Below are 18,186 nucleotides of genomic sequence, written 5' to 3' on the forward strand. Positions count from 1 at the left end.
GGTCCGTGTGGTATAATCGTATTGAGCCTAAATTTGGACAGCGGTCAGAACGGCGGCAAAAACGAGTGACTATTCCGACGCCCACACACTGTCACGGTGCCCCCTAAAAAGACTGATGATTACAATGCATGACAGGTGTGTCACCGATGTCCACGCCCACCTTCGCTCACCCAGACACTGCAACACAAAGAAAAACAACTTGAAACACAGGGCCATGACAGTATCCCCCCCTCAAAGGACCCCCCCCTGGCGGACCACCCGGCTTCTGCGGGTGGAGAAAGTGGAAGGCCCGGAGAAGGGACGGATCTAGGATCCAAGGGCGGGGAACCCAGGAACGCTCCTCAGGGCCGTAACCCTCTCAGTCGACCAAATACTGCACACCCCTGCCCCTTCTTCTGGAATCCAATAGCTCACCCACCGTGTACACTGGCTCACCATCAACCACCCGCGGAGGAGGAGGAGGCACCGCTGGAGGACACAGAGGGCTTGGGGAAACCGGTTTGAGCAAGGAGACATGGAATACAGGGTGAACTTTCATGGTGGGAGGGAGCCGAAGTTTAACTGCCACTGGGTTAACAACAGAGTCAATTTCGAAAGGACCAATATACCGAGGACCCAGTTTTTTAGAACCCCCGGCCAAATGCAAATCTCGTGGACAACCAGACCTTCTCACCAGGACGGTAGGGAGGAGCTGAGATCCGATGAGTATCAGCTAACTGCCTGTTGCGAGCCTCAGTACGAGACAAGGCCGCCCTTGCATCCCACCACACCTAATGAGCCCTTCGGAGATGGACCTGTACAGACGGGACGACCACCTCCCTCTCCTGAGAAGGGAACAACGGTGGCTGGTAACCGTATGCAGTCATGAATGGCGACCGTCCAGTGGCAGAGCAAACGAGGGTATTATGCGCATATTCCACCCAAGGCAGGTGAGAAGACCACGAGGAGGGGTGCTGATGGCAAACACAGCGAAGAGCAGCCTCCACATCTTGATTCGCCCTCTCAGCCTGGCTGTTGGTCTGCGGGTGGAAACCGGATGAACGACTGGAGGACGCCCCCAGCGCTTTGCAGAACAACCTCCAGACCCAAGAGACGAACTGCGGCCCCCTGTCCGACACCAGATCAGCAGGAATACCATGAACTCGGAAGACATGATCGACAAGGAGATTAGCAGTCTCAAAGGAGGACGGCAGCTTCGGCAGAGCAACGAAATGGGCCATCTTGGAGAATCTGTCGACAACACTCAGGATGACAGAGTTCCCTCTGGACAGCGGAAGGCCTGTGATGAAGTCCAAGGCGACGTGGGACCAGGGGCGGGAAGGAATGGGCAGTGGACGAAGATGACCAGCTGGCGGACGATGGGACATCTTGCTACGGGCACACACTGAGCATGCCGAAACATATTCTTTAACGTCCCTGCGTAGTCCCTGCCACCAGAACCGTTGGGAAATGAGGAAAAGTGTCCGACTGACCCCAGGATGGAAAGCGACTCTAGAAGTGTGTCCCCACTTCAACACCTGGACGTAAAACGACCGGAAAAAACAATTTGCCATCAGGAACACCTCCCGGGGCCTGGACGTCCCTCCCCGCCTCCACCACCTTCTTCTCAACCTCCCACTGAAGCGCTCCCACCACCCGGGTCCCAGGTAGAATGGTCTCCACAACAGGCTAAACAGCAGCCGGGCCATGCAGCCTAGACAAGGCGTCAGGTTTGCCGTTCTTCAACCCAGGGCGGTAAGTGATGATGAAATCGAAACGGGTAAGGAACAGGGCCCAACGTGCTTGACGGGGGTTGAGTCTTTTACTAGTCCGGAGGTAAGACAGGTTCTTGTGGTCGGTGAAAACTTGAAAAGGTTCCCTCGTACCCTCCAGCCAATGCCTCCACTCCTGCAGCGCCAGGACAATGGCCAGCAGCTCTCTATTTCCCACATCGTAATTGGCCTCTGCAGGGCTCAGGCGCCTAGAGAAGAAGGCGCAGGGGTGTAGCCTCTGGTCGACCGGGGACCTCTGGGACAGGACCGCCCCCACACCTGAATCAGATGCGTCCACCTCGACAACAAAAGGAAGGTCAGGATTAGGATGATGTAACACAGGAGCCGTCACAAACAATTGTTTAATATGATCAAAAGTCACTTCTGCCTTAGGGGTCCATACAAATGGTATTTTATTGGAAGTGAGTCTTGTCAAAGGTCACACGTTAAGGCTGTAATCACGTATAAATCTCCTATAAAAATTAGCAAAATCCAAAAACCTCTGCAACTGCTTCCTAGACGTTGGAGTTGGCCTATAAACCACAGCCTGGATCTTGGCTGGATCGGCCCGAAGCTAGCCCTTCTCCACAATGAACCCCAAAAACTGTACTCCAATTCACAATCTGTAGTTGATCCAAATTAATATCTGGATTATGAAGTTTTAACCACATTAATCCCAGGACAACTGGAGCTGATTGACAGGGCATTACAAAAAATCGCCGCGATTCGATGTGGTTACCAGAGAGCTTTATACACAGAGGAGCCGTAATATGTGTTGTAACCGCCAGGAGACGCCCATCCAAATCAAGAACTTTTCTCGGTTTGCTAAATCTGTACAGTGGACAATTTAGAGTCTCTATCACACAGGAGTCCACAAAACACTCATCAGCTCCGGAGTCAATCAACGCGGAAACCTTCACACTGCCGCCAAATCCCGATACCTGGCCCGGCAATTGCAGTCTCCTGTTGTTCGATCCAGTTCTCAATTCACCGGGTACCAAGTCTTCATCAAAATACTCACACGATGAGACGTTCTTTCCGGAGGCAGAAGGTGCTGTCACCACCACCTGGCCACTCTGCTTGGACCGCGTAGCGTCACTTCCCCGTGAAGGTCTCGCCATGCAGGTGGATACCTTGTGTCCTGGTCGGCCACAGTACAGACACACCCCCCCTCTCATGCGTCTCCGACGTTCCGTCTCCGTCAGTCGCCCCCCCCCCCCGCCGAGTTGCTTCGGCTCCTCCATGGCCAGGGGCGGGTCCCTCGTCGACGCTGAGTTGGATGGGGGAACACAGGTGGCGTCTTCCATGGCGGACGAAGAATGTCCCGGGGAAGCGGACTCAAAAAAAAATGCGCCGTTCAGCCGTCCGCTCACGCTGCCGTTCCCTCAGTCGATTGTCCAGTCTAATGGCTAGTCCGGTCAACTCCTCCAAATTAGTGGTCTCGTCCCGGGCCGCCAACTCATCTTTGACGGCAGGACAGCGTCCCTGACGAAAAATGCCGCTCAACGCCACATCGCCGAATCCACTCTCTGCTGCCAGGATGCGGAACGAAATGGAGTATTCGGCTACTGACAAGTCCCCCTGGGAATGGTCCAACAACCGGCTACCGGCTTCCTTGCCCTTGACGGGGTGATCAAAAACTCTCCTCAGTTCAGATTCGAATGCCAGGAAGGAGGAACGTAACGCTGGGTTGGCGCTGCTGACCGCCATCGCCCACGATGCCGCCTGACCCGTAAGTAGACTCATTATAAAAGCCACCTTCATCTTATCCTGGGCATACGTGACCGGTTGTTGGTCAAATACTAGGGTACATTGATAAATAAATTGACGGGCTCTCCAGCATAACGAGGTGGGTTTGGGAGACAAGCTTCCCTGACGGGTGGCACCGCGGCCACGGTGTTGGTGGCGGGTGCTTTTGCCAGAACCGGAGGTAATCCAAGTGCACACACCTGATCAACCCGAGAACTCAGTGTACTGAGATGGGTCGTTAACGCCGTAATTGCCTCCCTGAGCTCGTGTAACAATGTCTCGTGTCTTCCTACCAAATGTCCCTGACTTGCCAACGCTTGGCGAAAAGAGTCTGAGTTTGTGGGATCCATTTCTGGTCGGAATATTCTGTCACGGGCAGCAATGCCGTAAGGGCAGATCCCAAAAAATAGACTCCAGGTCAGAGGTCCGAACAATTTTAATTAAATGGCAGAGCATGTGATGGCGAGACATACGAAACTAAAGGAACTCACAACCAGAGAGAATCAAAAACAGATAACGCAGGGAGACACGACAAACGGTCCGTGTGGTATAATCGTATTGAGCCTAAATTTCGACAGCGGTCAGAACGGCGGCAAAAACGAGTGACTATTCCGACGCCCACACACTGTCACGGTGCCCCCTAAAAAGACTGATGATTACAATGCATGACAGGTGTGTCACCGATGTCCACGCCCACCTTCGCTCACCCAGACACTGCAACACAAAGAAAAACAACTTGAAACACAGGGCCATGACAGTTTTAGCTCAATGTTAAGCTTTTTTTTTCCTGTCATCGGCTCTTACGTTGGTTTGAAGACTAAAATAAATGCTAAAAACCACCAGTGAAAAAGTGCAACCAACCATTTACCTTGTTAGCGGTCTCAATGTTGGTATAGAGGTATTTTATTGTTTCACTCACCCAATTGACTTCATTGAAGCTCACGCAATGTAGGCTGAGGCTCGGAGTGCGTCAGATGCTGCACATCGTGAAAGCCTCCTTTGCACAATATAATCTTATTCCAAGTGTTGCACTGAGGCGACTGGTCATCAATTTTAAGACACACTTTTGTTCGCCACCGTTGGGCTCAAGCACGTCTTCGTGCGCCTTCTCCTTTGTTGGTTTTCACTGCTTCTTTATTGGTTTTCGCCACTTCTTCGGGGTGGGCGCACTCTGCATCGAAACTGGGAACCGAAATTTTAAAATTCGAGCGATACATGGCGAACCGGAACGTTGGTCCCAGTTACAATCGGTTCTCGATGCCCAACCTTGAATTCAACGTACGTCAGAAGGTGACAATCAAACCATCTTTTTCTCGTATAGGACACCACGTCTCTTGTATATTTGTAAATTTTAGGAAATGTGATTAAAAACCTCTTATCAATCGCTGTCATCTACAAGGCTTGCTACATTAATAGAATAATTAGTTTTTTATTGTTGAAACTCGAACACACACAGTACACAACAGGAGGTGTAATTTTAGAGGAAATTTAATGAAAACTACTACGCTCATAGAGAAATTGCACACGCAAATTCTTCCTGCCTGATTACTCTCACTGGTGACACCCTTACACAAAAGTGTTGGTGGGTAGTTGGCAGAATGTCTCTGCAGTCGGCGATTGGCTGAGCCTAGCCCGTCTTGGGAAGAACAGACCACACTTCTGATATTGAATTTCACTCTAAGGTGATTTGTAGTCTAAATCTAGTGGCTGGGGAGGACACTTGGCCGGGTGTCTCGGCTCTCTGGCTCTCCATGCTTCTCTCCCGCATATTTTTAGTGCACTGCACACATTTGCATGTCGTTTGGGGAGCTGGTAGGCCTGGGTGTGGGTGACTGTGGCAGGTCATTATTGCCCTGTGACTGTTTCGCCTAATCCCCAACAGTTTCTTCAATTTTAATGCACTACACCCCGCCACACACAATCACGGTACAGGGAAAATGGTCACCAGTCGGGGACCTGGTCACCATAATAATAGGGTGGGTGGTGGCTTTTCACTTTTCTCTTGGTTGGACTCCTTTGCGCGGTGTTGTGCTGGGGCGGCTGGTCATTGATTTTGGCAGGGTTGGGGCACGCTGTTGTTCGCCGCCGTTGGCCGCGGGCTCGTTTTCGTGCGCCTTCTTCTGTGGTTTTCGGCGCTTCTTCATTGTTTTTTGCTGCTTATTCTTCGGGGTGGGTGGGTTGCGAGCGTCGGGGCTGGGGGCTTGGGTGTTCGGGTTCAGGCGGCTCCGGGGGGCCGGGGCGTTGGTCCCGGTTCCGGTCGGTTCTCGATTCTCGATTCTCAATGCCCAACCTTACTCACAACGGGCGCTTAACTTGGGCTCGTTTTTTTAATTTTTATTTTTATGGCTGGTGCCCCATGGTCTCCTGGGGTGATGGCAGCGGTGGGGCTCCCTGGGTGGGGGTTGGGGGGTGGTTGGCATTGGGGGCAGTGGTCCAGTGCCCTTGCCCCTCCCCTTGAGACTGGTGGTGGCCGGTCGGGCTTGGGACCTCCATGGGTCCTGGGTGGTCGGTGGCGTCCCCCTGGTTGGGTCCCCTGCTGGATTGGCTCGCTGATCAGCTGATCGGCTTTGTCATAATTCGCCGATCCGATTAATGACGTCATTGATAGGCTCCACAAAAGACATTTACACCCCGTCGCCATCGTGCACAGTATACGTGCATCCAAAAGCTAGTTTATTTTTAGCCTTGTAGCGTGTCTTTTGACGTATTACTGTAAAATCTGATGGCCAATAAATTTATTTAAAAAAAACAAAAAACATGTTGGCGGTATGGGACAGACAACACGTCTGAGACAGGCAACAGGTAATGCCGAAGACTACAAGACAAATTTGGTCTTTCACGATTGCACTCTGTTAGACTACTGTGTAGAGTATATGGGTTAAATAAAATGTTAATCAATTTAGGAGAAAAGAGTAAGCCGGAAGCGTCGCCTGCGTTACTTCCGGTTTAGCGTAATTTTAAGTTTAATCGTTAAAATCAAACTAAGATGTTTCGTAACAGGGCACCTTTTGTTCAGGCACACGACTCGGTAACTGCGAAGGCCGGGATGAGAACAGACTTGGCTTCCCAACCTATCTGTGGGCCACTACTAGGTGATCAGAGCGGCGTGATCCTGCCCTGAAAAGGCAGGAAGAGACATGGTCATATTCTCCCAAAGAGGCGTGACGAACAACCTTTTTCGTTCCTCACTTTTGTTTTTGTTTTATTTTTCGACATCTTTTTTTCTTTTTCTTCTTCCACCAAATCTGTCTCTGTGCTTCCTGAGACGCGCCCAGATAGACCACTCCCAGAGACCAGGTGATACGTTCGTGAGTGGACACTGCAAGCGTTTGCCAGACTGTACAATATTAGTGCCTAATAATTTCGGGGAAATTACTAGCTCCAGACAAAATCTCAACTTTGTCCTCTTTCTCTCTCCCGTCCGCAATGGACGCGTTAAATGCTCGCGTTTTCCACTTTAGTCCAACACACGATGTTCTATTTCCCTTTTCGTACGCCTATTTTCCTTCTTTTTGTCATTAGTTTTATTTTCTCTTTCGTTAGATCCTTTGTGTGTTTCCCCCCAGATACCTTGTAGATGTCATTAAATATACTATAAAATTCCACTCTTGGTTGTTTTGTGTGTTCTGAGTTTAACAATGAACCTCTGTTGTCTAGGACTCGTATTTTAAAAATGTAGCAACCTTCAGATTATGAGACTGATAGGTTTCTCGTCACGTTTCCTAAATCTTATACATATAAAAAGTGACGTGGTGTCCCTTTACGAGACAGATTAGTTTGATTTTAACGATTAAAGTGTAAATTGGACTAACCCAGAAGTGAACGCAGGCGTTTACCTTCCTTCGTATCTTTTCCCAAATGAATTACATTTTTAGTTAACCCTCATATACGTTACAGACCCCTATACAGATGGAGATATGAACTCAGATCCTCTGACTGTGAGGCAGACATGTACATGTTTCACAGTGTTGCCATATTCATTCATTCGCCTTCATATATCAAAGAATCATACTGTAAACAAAGACTGAGAATACTCCTTTGTCTGACTTTAATCTTTTTCACATTTCATAATCACATTTCATATTCATATTTTATTCTCAGTCGGATTGAGTGGGTGTGGCTCCACTGGAGTGAGTATTTGAAGGCCCACCAGGAGTTTGTATCGTGGCTAACGAGGCAGCAGCGTGACCTGGACATTGGTGTGGAGTTGCAACTGGGACTGAAGGAAAAGCTGTGGCAAGTGGACCAACAGAGAGTGGTGGTGAGTGATGTCCATGGCCAGGCGGCTTTACTGGAAAGGCTGCTGGACGAAGCTGCAGTGCTGCACAACAGAACCCAAGACCCTAGTGTGGAGTCCGAGGCACAGCAGAGACTGCAGGAGGCCTACAGTGACATCAGGGACAAGGTTGAGGTGGGGTAACACTTGTGACACTGTTTAGTGACAGTATTTATTTTGTACTTGTTGAAGTTGTTCTTAAACTTACCAAATACTTGAGCTAATTGTACAGCATCCAACATATTTGGTATGTTGTGTGCAGACCCTTCAATATCCAAGTATTTGATTCATAAAAATATTTAGTTACTGCTTTGACACCTGGCTGATGCATATTCAGAAAAGAAAAATGGAGGAAATGTGGGGTTGGTGGGTGTTTGCAGCTAGAACTCTAGGTTCTACTCTTCTTGGAAAGGTTAAAATTAGGGCTGGGGAAAAAAAGTCGACTTTAAAAATAGGTCGATGCAGAATATCTGCCTCAAAGCTCCACGGGGACCCAAACAACAAACAAACAAAATCTTCCGCCCGGAACCATGTTTGCGCTGCCGGAACCAATGTTTCACACGGACATTTATTTCAGACTGATGCTGTGTTTGGCCACTGATAAACTAGAGAAGCGTCTGTTTTTTCAGACACTATTAGAAATTTAATGTACATATAATATGATGTATGAGTCTGGTTGGGCATCGAGAACCGATTGGAACCGGGACTAAGGTTCCGGTTCTCCCGGAATTGTTCAAATGTAAACATTTCAGTTCCCAGTTTTGATGCCTAGACCGCCGACTCCAAAGAAGTGGCGAAAACCAACGAAGGAGAACGCGCACAAAGATGTGCTTGTCCCCAACGGCGGTGGTGAACAAAAGTGTGTCTCAACTTTGTTTAAATGAATGACCAGTCACCTCAGTGCAACACTTAAGATTAAGATTATATTGTGCAAAGGAGGCTTTCACAATGTGTAGCGTCTGACGTGCTCAAAGCCTCAGCCTACACCGCACCTGACTTCAGTGAAGTCAACGCTGTCAATTGGGTGAGTGAAACAATAAAATATGTCTGTCCCAACATCGAGACAGCTAACAAAGTAAATTTTCACTTTTGCACTGATGGATTTTAGCATTTATTTTAGTCTTCAAACCAACGTAAGAGCCGATGACAGAAAAAAAAGCTTAACATTGAGCTAAAACTTAACAGTAGCAACATTACATCACAATGAATTGGGACAAAATTCACACAAACGTTTCACTGTATCACAAACACTAACCTTTTGGCTCATTGGTGGGTAAGAAAAGGAATCAACACTTTATAGCATTTGGTTCAATCCATTAAAAAAACCAAAAAAAAGAAAAAAACATTCGATGCGTACCCTTGCACATACTGTACAAACCATTTGATGTGATAAAACAGCACCAAATAATGATGCTATATTTAACTTTTCACTGAAACCTTAATTAATAAATATAAAGTCAATTGGGTTAGTTCCACACATATTGCCTTTTAGGTCATAGATTTGATATTGATACTGCTTATAAAGAACCTTGAGTCAAATGTCTATTTTAGTCTATGCTGCGGGCAGCTAAGAAAATGGATGTTCATAATTTGGACACCCTTTATTTAAACCATGCAAACGTTTTTTGACCCAGCCCCCTAAAATAATCTGAATCGAGAACTGTTTGGAACCGGAATGGGGATTGCTCAAATTCAAACGATGCCCATGAGTGATCTTAATGGTAGTTGGTGTTTTTTTTTTTTTTTTTAACCTAAAATGGTAATTGCTAGCTCGCTAATGCTAATCACGAATGCTAACAGTTTAGCAAAGCTGATTTTGTTGTCTCAAATTCTGTGCAGTTTATACCATACACTCAGTACCAACATATGCAGTATAAGGATATAAGTATAGTTTTTACAAGTATTTTTGTGTGTGTGTGTGGGAGGTAGGGGGCGGTGATAATCAATTGTAAAGCGATTCAATCGTGACAGCCCTAGTTCAAATCAGTGCTTAAAAAAGCATTTGTGAGGATATGCATATTAGAAAAGAGGGCTTTGCAAGTGATTCAAGTTCATCCTCTAGGTGTTTGGAGAGGCTGAAGTCAGGGCTCTCTGGAGGCAAGTCAAGTTCTGCACACCCTTGACTGCCTTTATGCACTGGTGAACCGCCAAGCTTAAAAGCTGAGTCAAAGCTGAAAGCATCAGAATGTTTTCCAGATGAAGAATTAAAACACAGGGAGAAGTTAACGGCCACGCCTAGTTGCTGATTGAGAAAGGAAATCTTTATATACCACCACAATGCATTGGTAATAAAACAATCAACGTGATATTAGGTCATTACGGTGGTATTATTTAACATGGATGTATGTGCGTGTCTGTGGGCGGGTTTGATTTATTTTTATATTTGTAATTAATCTTGTGGTGCATTTGTTTGTGTGTGAAAAGCGCCAACATAGTTTGATTGATAGAAGCAAAAACTTCTAACTTTAATTCAAGAAGTTTCACACAATCCTGAGTACTGTAAGTGTTCCCGCTCACTCCCACTCCCACAGAGATTGATCCCATTCCCTCCCAATTCTAAGAAAGAATTTTACAGTGTCTCACTCACCCACCATGGTTTCCACTCCCGGTGACTTTCTTTCCGCTCCCGGTGACTTTCGCTCCTACTCCTATCCAATCCCAAGATTAATAGAGAAATTCACTCCCATCCCGTGGAAATGGCAATTTCAAAATGGCAAACCCACAGAACCTGGTGGGAATCCAGAATAAATGTCAGTCTCGAGTGCGCAGACAACTAGCCCATTCACAATTCTCGAAATATAATTTTTTCTTTGAGGAGCAGTTTTGCTAATCATTTCTTCGTTTGAGGAGCAACTTTCTAATTTTGAAGAGCAATTTTTTTTTAACTTAATCGCATAGTGATCCGAAGCAAGGATTTTATGAAACAATAAAAATATGACAATATAACGGGAGTTGAATGTAGGGCTTCACCTAACGAATATTTTAGTACTTGAGTATCCTACTGTAAATTCTATCAATCGATTATTTGGATAAATTATATTTTTGCTTGGTTAACGACCAATTACAGAGCTGCCAACCTATAAAAATTCACTTGCAGCACAATTTGTAAAAATTTGTTTAAATTTCCATATTTTCAAAATTTTGTCAAGGACATTACCGTGGGGCAATCATAATCATTAATAAATCATGGCTTCAATATTTGTCATTAATTTGTTTTTATTACCTCAATCTTGTAATGGCGGACACAGTTGCCAACTGAATCATCAGTAAAAGAGACTTTGACATGCCATCGTCAAAAATATATGCGTCTTTGGATCAATTCACCTTTGCCAATTCTGTTTTCAGCCCTGGTTAAAAAAAAAAAAAAAAAAAAAAAAAAAAAGCAAAAACAAGTCTTAAATCGGATTTATCATACATCAAAATTGAAACCGCACTCTATTTTGCAAACAAAGAAATAACATTGCTGAAAGATTGAATTGGATAGTTATTTTGTGCAATGTACTTCTTGTACTATTTATATTACATATGTTTCCTGTAGATGCAAATTTATTTCTAAAAAAGGTTATCTTATATTAGAAATATTTAATATTAACAGCTGCGATTGGCTGGCAACCAGTTCAGGGTGTACCCCGCCTCCTGCCCGATGATAGCTGGGATAGGCTCCAGCACGCCCGCGACGCTTGTGAGGAGAAGCGGCTCAGAAAATGGATGGATGGATAATATTAACAGTCATATACTTTTAACCTGCCCACGTTCTGAAGTGCCGTGTGCAGTGACGTACTAATTAATTTCCGGTTCAGGCGCGGCGCCCTGTGTGGACTTGTATTATTTTATATCGCTAAAGTGGCCTGTTATTTTGTTGTGCAAAGTTGGTTACACTGCAAAAACGTGGTTCCAGCCAGACCTGTTTGACAAGTGTACTGTCGCGCCAAATCACTTATTTCGATGTTTTGCGACTGCATGTAACAAGAGCTTAGCAATTAGCATGGCTTTGACATTGTCTTCGCCAATTCACTCTTCGTCCTCCCTTCGGGACTCTTGTAAGAAGCATGGTAAGACGTAGCTTATTAGTTACCATGGAGGCGATGACTTACAATGCGTTGACACCGGACGCAAAGTGAACTTTACCCTCCCTGGCTTGGCAGCCGGGGGGCGTAATAAAATAGCGTGCACAAAGCAGCTGTATGTAATACAATATGTATACTCTGGTAATGTCAGATGCTGCATTTTTATTTTTATTCCCCACACACAATATCTGGAACAATCAGTGTCCGGGTCGGCACTGAGTCATGAAACCTCTTAGTCAGTGTGGCTGAACAATATAAAAATCTCCTAGCCACAAGTGTAGTTCGCCACAACGTCACGTTTGTTTGGCTAAACCTTGAGCCATAATTAGCCAGTCCTCGTCACTGAGAAGCCGATAAGCTTTAACGATGTCAGCCCAATTAAAACTACCTAGTCATCAGTCAGGAGTAGAGCTGAATAATTTGGAGAAATACTCTGAATTGCAAGATTTAAATTTTAAAAATTTTTTTTTTTATTTTAAACAAATATTGCAAATACGGTTTAGCATGCGATTTTTCTGAAGTTTATCTTCAGTATTATACACAAAACACAATAAATAAATTATTCTATAGTATGACCAAGACAACATTGGATATAGCCAACAAATAACTCTTTACTGTGGGTCAGGCCTAAATGTTATGATGAATTGATATGAAGAAAAAAATCTTTATTTTATGATTGAATTGTAAAAAGAAAAACCTTGAATCACAGTAGACTATTGACTTGATTTAACTTCATACCTTGTAAAAATGTAATACGGCATAATGCTCTTGCCAGGAGCAGGAGCTCTGCTGTCAGTGTCAGCCGAGTATAAAGTGGAGAGTGACATGGGTGATGCTTTTCATCACCAAGATGTGAATATAAAAGTTGTTGAAATGGTAAACTATATTAAATGTTGATTATCAATTACAGTTAGTGTTAAATTGATTCACTTATTTGATAATTCTCAATGAGCTTCATATATAATTTTCTCAAATAAAACTTTTTAATTGAAGATAAACAATATTTTAAATCCATCCATCCATTTTCTGAATCTCTTATCCTCACTAGGGTTGCGGGTGTGCTGGAGTCTATCCCAGCTATCTTTGGGCAAGAGGCGGTGTACACCCTGAACTGGTCGCCAGCCAATTGCAGGGCACATAGAAACAAACAACCATTCTCACTCACATTCACACCTACGGGCAATTTAAAGTTTTCAATTAACCGACCATGCATGATTCTGGGATGTGGGAGGAATCCGGCGTACCCAGAGAAAACCCATGGAGGTACGGGGAGAACATGAAAACTCCACACAGGCGAGGCCGGGATTTGAACCCTGGTCCTCAGAACTCTGAGGCAGATGTGCTAACAAGTCGTCCACCGTTTCGCCCATATTTTAAATCTTTAAAATAAATAAATACAAATAAATTTTAGGAGGCTAACCTTAACTGTCAGATAATTGTAACAGATTTCAAATGACCTGCTAGCCATGACCCTGCGCCGAGCCAGCGCCGCCAACCAAAGTTGGATTAGCGGCTCGTGCATTGATGAAGAAGGCAGTCTACAAGAATTAATGCGTCTTCGCCGATGCGCCGCTCCCTGGTGCTTGGAAAGCCTGGGAGCCTGACTGTTTAGCCTGGCAGCTCCATCCTCATCATCCTTCTACCAATATACTCACTATTTCTCCTCTGAACGTGTCCAAAACATCGAAGTCTGCTCTCTCGAACTTTGTCTCCAAAACATCGACCCTCTGCTGTCCCTCTGATGAGCTCATTTCTAATTTTATACAACCTGGTCACTCCAAGAGCGAACCTCAACATCTTCATTTCCGCCACCTCCAGCTCTGCTTCCTGTTGTCTCTTCAGTGCCACTGTCTCTAATCCGTACATCATGGCTGGCCTCACCACTGTTTTACAAACTTTGCCCTTCATCCTAGCAGAGACTCTTCTGTCACATAACACACCTGACACCTTCCTCCACCCGTTCCAACCTGCTTGGACCCGTTTCTTCACTTCCTGACCATACTCACCATTGCTCTGGACGGTTGACCCCAAGTATTTAAAGTCCTCCACCCTTGCTATCTCTTCTCCCTGGAGCCTCACTCTTCCCCCACCACCCCTCTCATTCATGCACATATATTTTGTCTTACTTCGGCTAATCTTCATTCCTCTTCTTTCCAGTGCAAGCTTCCACCTTTCTAACTGTTTCTCCACCTGCTTTCACTTCAGATCACAGTCATCTGCAAACATCATGGTCCACGGGGATTCCAGTCTAACCTCATCTGTCAGCCTATCCATCACCAATGCAAACAGGAAGGGGCCTCAGGGCTGATCCCTGATGCAGTCCCACCTCCACCTTAAATTCGTCTGTCACACCTACAGTACACCTCACCGCAATTCTTCTGCCCTCATACATGTCCTGTATTATTCTAACATACTTCTCTGCCACTCCTGACTTCCGCATGCAGTACCACAGTTCCTCTCTGGGTACTCTGTCATAGGCTTTCTCCTGATCTACAAAGACACAATGTAGCTCCTTCTGACCGTCTCTGTACTTCTCCATCAACACCCTCAAGGCAAATAATGCATCTGTGGTACTCTTTCTAGGCATGAAACCATACTGTTACTCGCAAATACTCACTTCTGTCCTGAGTCTAGCCTCCACTACTCTTTCCCATAACTTCATTGTGTGGCTCATCAACTTTATTCCTCTGTAGTTCCCACAGCTCTGCACATCACCCTTCTTAAAAATGGGCACCAGCACACCTTTCCTCCATTCCTCAGGCATCTTCTCACGCGCTAGAATTCTATTGAACAAGCTGGTCCAAGATGCTTCCATACCTCCACAGGAATGTCATCAGGACCAACTGCTTTTTCCATTTTTCATCCTCTTTCATGCTTTCCTAACTTCCCCCTTACTAATCATTGCCACTTCCTGGTCCACCACACTTGCCTCTTCTCCTCTCCCTTCTCTCTCATTTTCCTCATTCATCAACTCCTCGAAGTATTCTTTCCATCTAGCTAGCACACTGTTGGCACCAGTCAACATATTTCCATCTCTATCCTTAATCACCCTAACCTGCTGCACATCCTTTCCATCTCTCCTCTGTCTGGCCAGCCTTTATAGATCCTTTTCAGAATCAACTTTATTTGCCAAGTATGTCCAAAAACACACAAGGAATTGGTCTCTGGTAGTTGGAGCCGCTCTAGTACGACAACAGACAGTCAATTTACAGAACACTTTGGAGACAGAAAGACATTGACAAAAAAAAAACTGTCACTGAGCAGTAAAGGGTTGCTAGTTATCTGGTAATGCCGGTAAATTTTTATTTTATTTTATTTTTTTGACAATTGTGCAAAAAGATGCAGAGTCCTCTAGCACTTAGAGCAGTTCGAATGACTAATATTGTGCAAAGGCCTCCGAGACTTCAAGGAGTGTATGCGGTCTAAAGTGACGAGTAGTGCGATAGTCTGGGACAATGATGGTTGTGCAAATGTTTCAGATACTCCTCAATCAGTGTGCAAATGGAGCAGATGCTACTCTGGCATGAGTGGCATGGCGAGACAACTACAGTGAGTGCACGAGTAATACATAATTGGCCCCACAGAAATGTGACAACGAACTCAAGTCAAAAAATTGCCAGCATGTTGTAATGGAATTGTAGGTCAGTTGTTTAAGAAGTTGATTGCAAGAGGGAAGAAGCTGTTGGAATGTCTGCTAGTTCTAGTTTGCATTGATCGGTAGCGCCTACCTGAGGGAAGGAGCTGAAAGAGCGGGTGACCGGGGTGCGGAGGGTCCAAGAGGATTTTGCACGCTCTCGTCTTAGTTCTGGCAGCGTGCAAGTCCTCAATGGTGGGTAGGGGGGTACCGACAATCCTTTCAGCAGTTTTGATTGTCCGTTGCAGTCGGAGTTTGTCCTTTTTTGTAGCAGTACCAAACCCGACTGTGATGGAAGAACACAGGATTGATTCGATGACCGCTGTGTAGAACTGTCTCAGCAGCTCCGGTGGCAGGCCGTGCTTTCTCAGAAGCCGCAGGAAGTACATCCTCTGCTGGGCCTTTTTGAGGACGGAGTTGATGTTGGTCGCCCACTTCAGGTCCTGAGGGACTGTAATTCCCAGGAACTTGAAGGTTTCGACGGTTGACACAAGGCAGCTGGACAACGTGAGTGGCAGCTGTGGCAAAGGATGCCTCCTGAAGTCCACGATCATCTCTACAACTCTCTTGAGCGTGTTCAGCTCCAGGTTGTATCGGCCGCATCACAGCTCCAGCTGCTCCACTTCCTGTCGATATGCAGACTCGTCACCGTCCTTGATGAGGCCGATGACAGTGGTGTCATCTGCAAACTTCAGGAGTTTGACAGTCGGGTGCGCTGAGGTGCAGTCATTCGTGTAGAGAGAGAAGAGCAGCGGAGAGAGGACACAACCTTGGGGCGCACCAGTGCTGATGCTACGTGTGGATGAGGTGGCCTCCCCCAGCCTCAACTGCTGTGTCCTGGGCGTCAGAAAGCTGTAAATCCACTGGCAGATTGCAGATGGCTGAGCTGGAGAAGCTTGGATGAAAGGAGTTCAGGGATGATGGTGTTGAACGCTGAGCTGAAGTCCACGAACAGGATCCTCGTGTAGGTCCCTGCACTGTCGAGGTGTTCTAGGATGAAGTGCAGTCCCATGTTTACTGCATCATCCGCAGACCTGTTCGCTTGGTAGGCAAACTGCAGGGGGTCCAGCAGGGGACCTGTGACACTCTAGAGGTGGTCCAGCATGAGACGTTCAAAGGACTTCATGACCACAGATGTCAAAGCGACAGGCCTGTAGTCATTTAGACCCGAGATTGCAGGTTTCTTGGGGACTGGAATGATGGTGGAGCGTTTGAAAAAGGATGGTACTTCACATAGTTCCAGAGATCTATTGAAGATCTGAGTGAAGACTGGTGCGAGCTGGTCCGCGCAGACTTTGAGGCAGGACGGGGACACATGGTCTGGGCCTGCCGCTTTGTTAATCTTTTGTTGTTTGAAGATGCGTCTCACATCCTGTTCATGGATGGTTAACGCAGAAGTCAGAGGTGTGATTGTGGTCGGGGGTGCGGCCGGGTGGGTGTGGGGTGTGAAACTGTCCTTTTCAAATCTGCAGTAGAAGGTATTCAAGTCGTTGGCTAGTGTGCTATTGTTCTCAGCTTGGGGGGATCGTCGCTTGTAATTAGTTAGCGATTGGAATGCATGCCAGACTGATTTAGTCGTTAGCGCTAAACTGTTTTTCCAACTTTGCTGCATAGTTCCTATTTGCAATGTTAATTTCTTTAGCCAGCTGGTTTCTAGCTCGATTATACAGGCCCTTGTCCCCGCTCTGATATGCATCCTCCTTAGCTTGGCGAAGCTTCTTAAGTTTAGCAGTGAACCACGGCTTGTTGTTGTTGAATGTGCGAAATGATTTTGTTGGTACACACGCATCTTCACAGAAACTGATATAGGATGTAACAGTGTCCGTATATTCATCCAGGCTGCCAGGTGAATTTTCAAAGACACTCCAGTCTGTGCAGTCTAAGCAGCTCTGAAGTTCCATCTTTGCTTCATTGGTCCACTTTTTCTCTGTAGGCTTCGCGCATTTAAGTTCTTGCCTGTACGTCGATATTAAGTGAATTAAGCAGTGATCAGACAAGCCCAGGGCTGCACGAGGTATAGCACGGTATGCGTTTTTTACCGTAGTGTAGCAGTGGTCTAAAATGCTATTTTCCCTGGTAGGACAGTCGATGTGCTGCTTGTATTTAGGGAGTTCATGCTTGAGTTTAGCTTTGTTAAAGTCCCCGAGAATAATGAGGGGTGAGTCCGGGTGTTTTTTTTCAATTCCGTTGACTTGTTCGGCGAGCGTTAGCAGTGCGTTGTTCGTGTTAGCTTGAGGCGGAATGTAGACTCCAGCCAGGATGAATGATGCGAACTCACGCGGCGAGTAGAATGGCTTACAGTTCAAAAACAGCGACTCCAAATGCGGGCTGCAGTGTGTTGAGCTCCGTGACGTCCGTACACCATTTTTCGTTGATATAAAAGCATATCCCGCCGCGCTTTGTTTTCCCCGATGATTCCATGTCGCGGTCCGCTCGATGAGTATGGAAGCCGGGAAGCATGATGGTCCCCATCGGGTACAGCGTCGCAAAGCCAGGTCTCCGTGAAGCACATGGCGGCGGTACGGCCGAAGTCTTTACTGGTCTTTAACAGAAGATGAAGCTCGTCCATTTTGTTGGGTAGGGAGCGTACATTCGCGAGGTGGATCGACGGGAACGCCAATCTGTATCCTCTCTTGCGGAGTTTCACCTGAATGCCGCCACGCTTCCCTCTGTGGCGCCGTTTCCGTCTCCATGCGCCGAAAACCGCGG

The 18,186-nt window shown here is 46.3% G+C and overlaps 1 protein-coding gene across 11 annotated transcripts in view; it reads left to right on the top strand.

The window, feature by feature from the left end:
* Positions 1 to 18,186, top strand: part of LOC133487608 (nesprin-3-like) — a 281,178-nt gene that overhangs the window by 24,347 nt on the left and 238,645 nt on the right. For 10 of the 11 annotated variants that reach the window (XR_009791407.1, XR_009791406.1, XM_061794488.1 and 7 more), the window contains exon 4: positions 7,602 to 7,911. Coding sequence is in view for 9 of the 11 variants with exons in the window: in XM_061794488.1 (XP_061650472.1) it covers positions 7,602 to 7,911 (310 nt within the window). In the remaining 2 variants the exon portion in view is untranslated. Of the gene's footprint in view, positions 1 to 2,974; positions 3,484 to 7,601; positions 7,912 to 18,186 lie in introns of those variants that run through there. The other variant, XM_061794495.1, reaches the window with a different exon arrangement.

The sequence above is a fragment of the Phyllopteryx taeniolatus genome, chromosome 13, assembly GCF_024500385.1.
Source record: "Phyllopteryx taeniolatus isolate TA_2022b chromosome 13, UOR_Ptae_1.2, whole genome shotgun sequence".
NCBI lineage: Eukaryota > Metazoa > Chordata > Actinopteri > Syngnathiformes > Syngnathidae > Phyllopteryx > Phyllopteryx taeniolatus.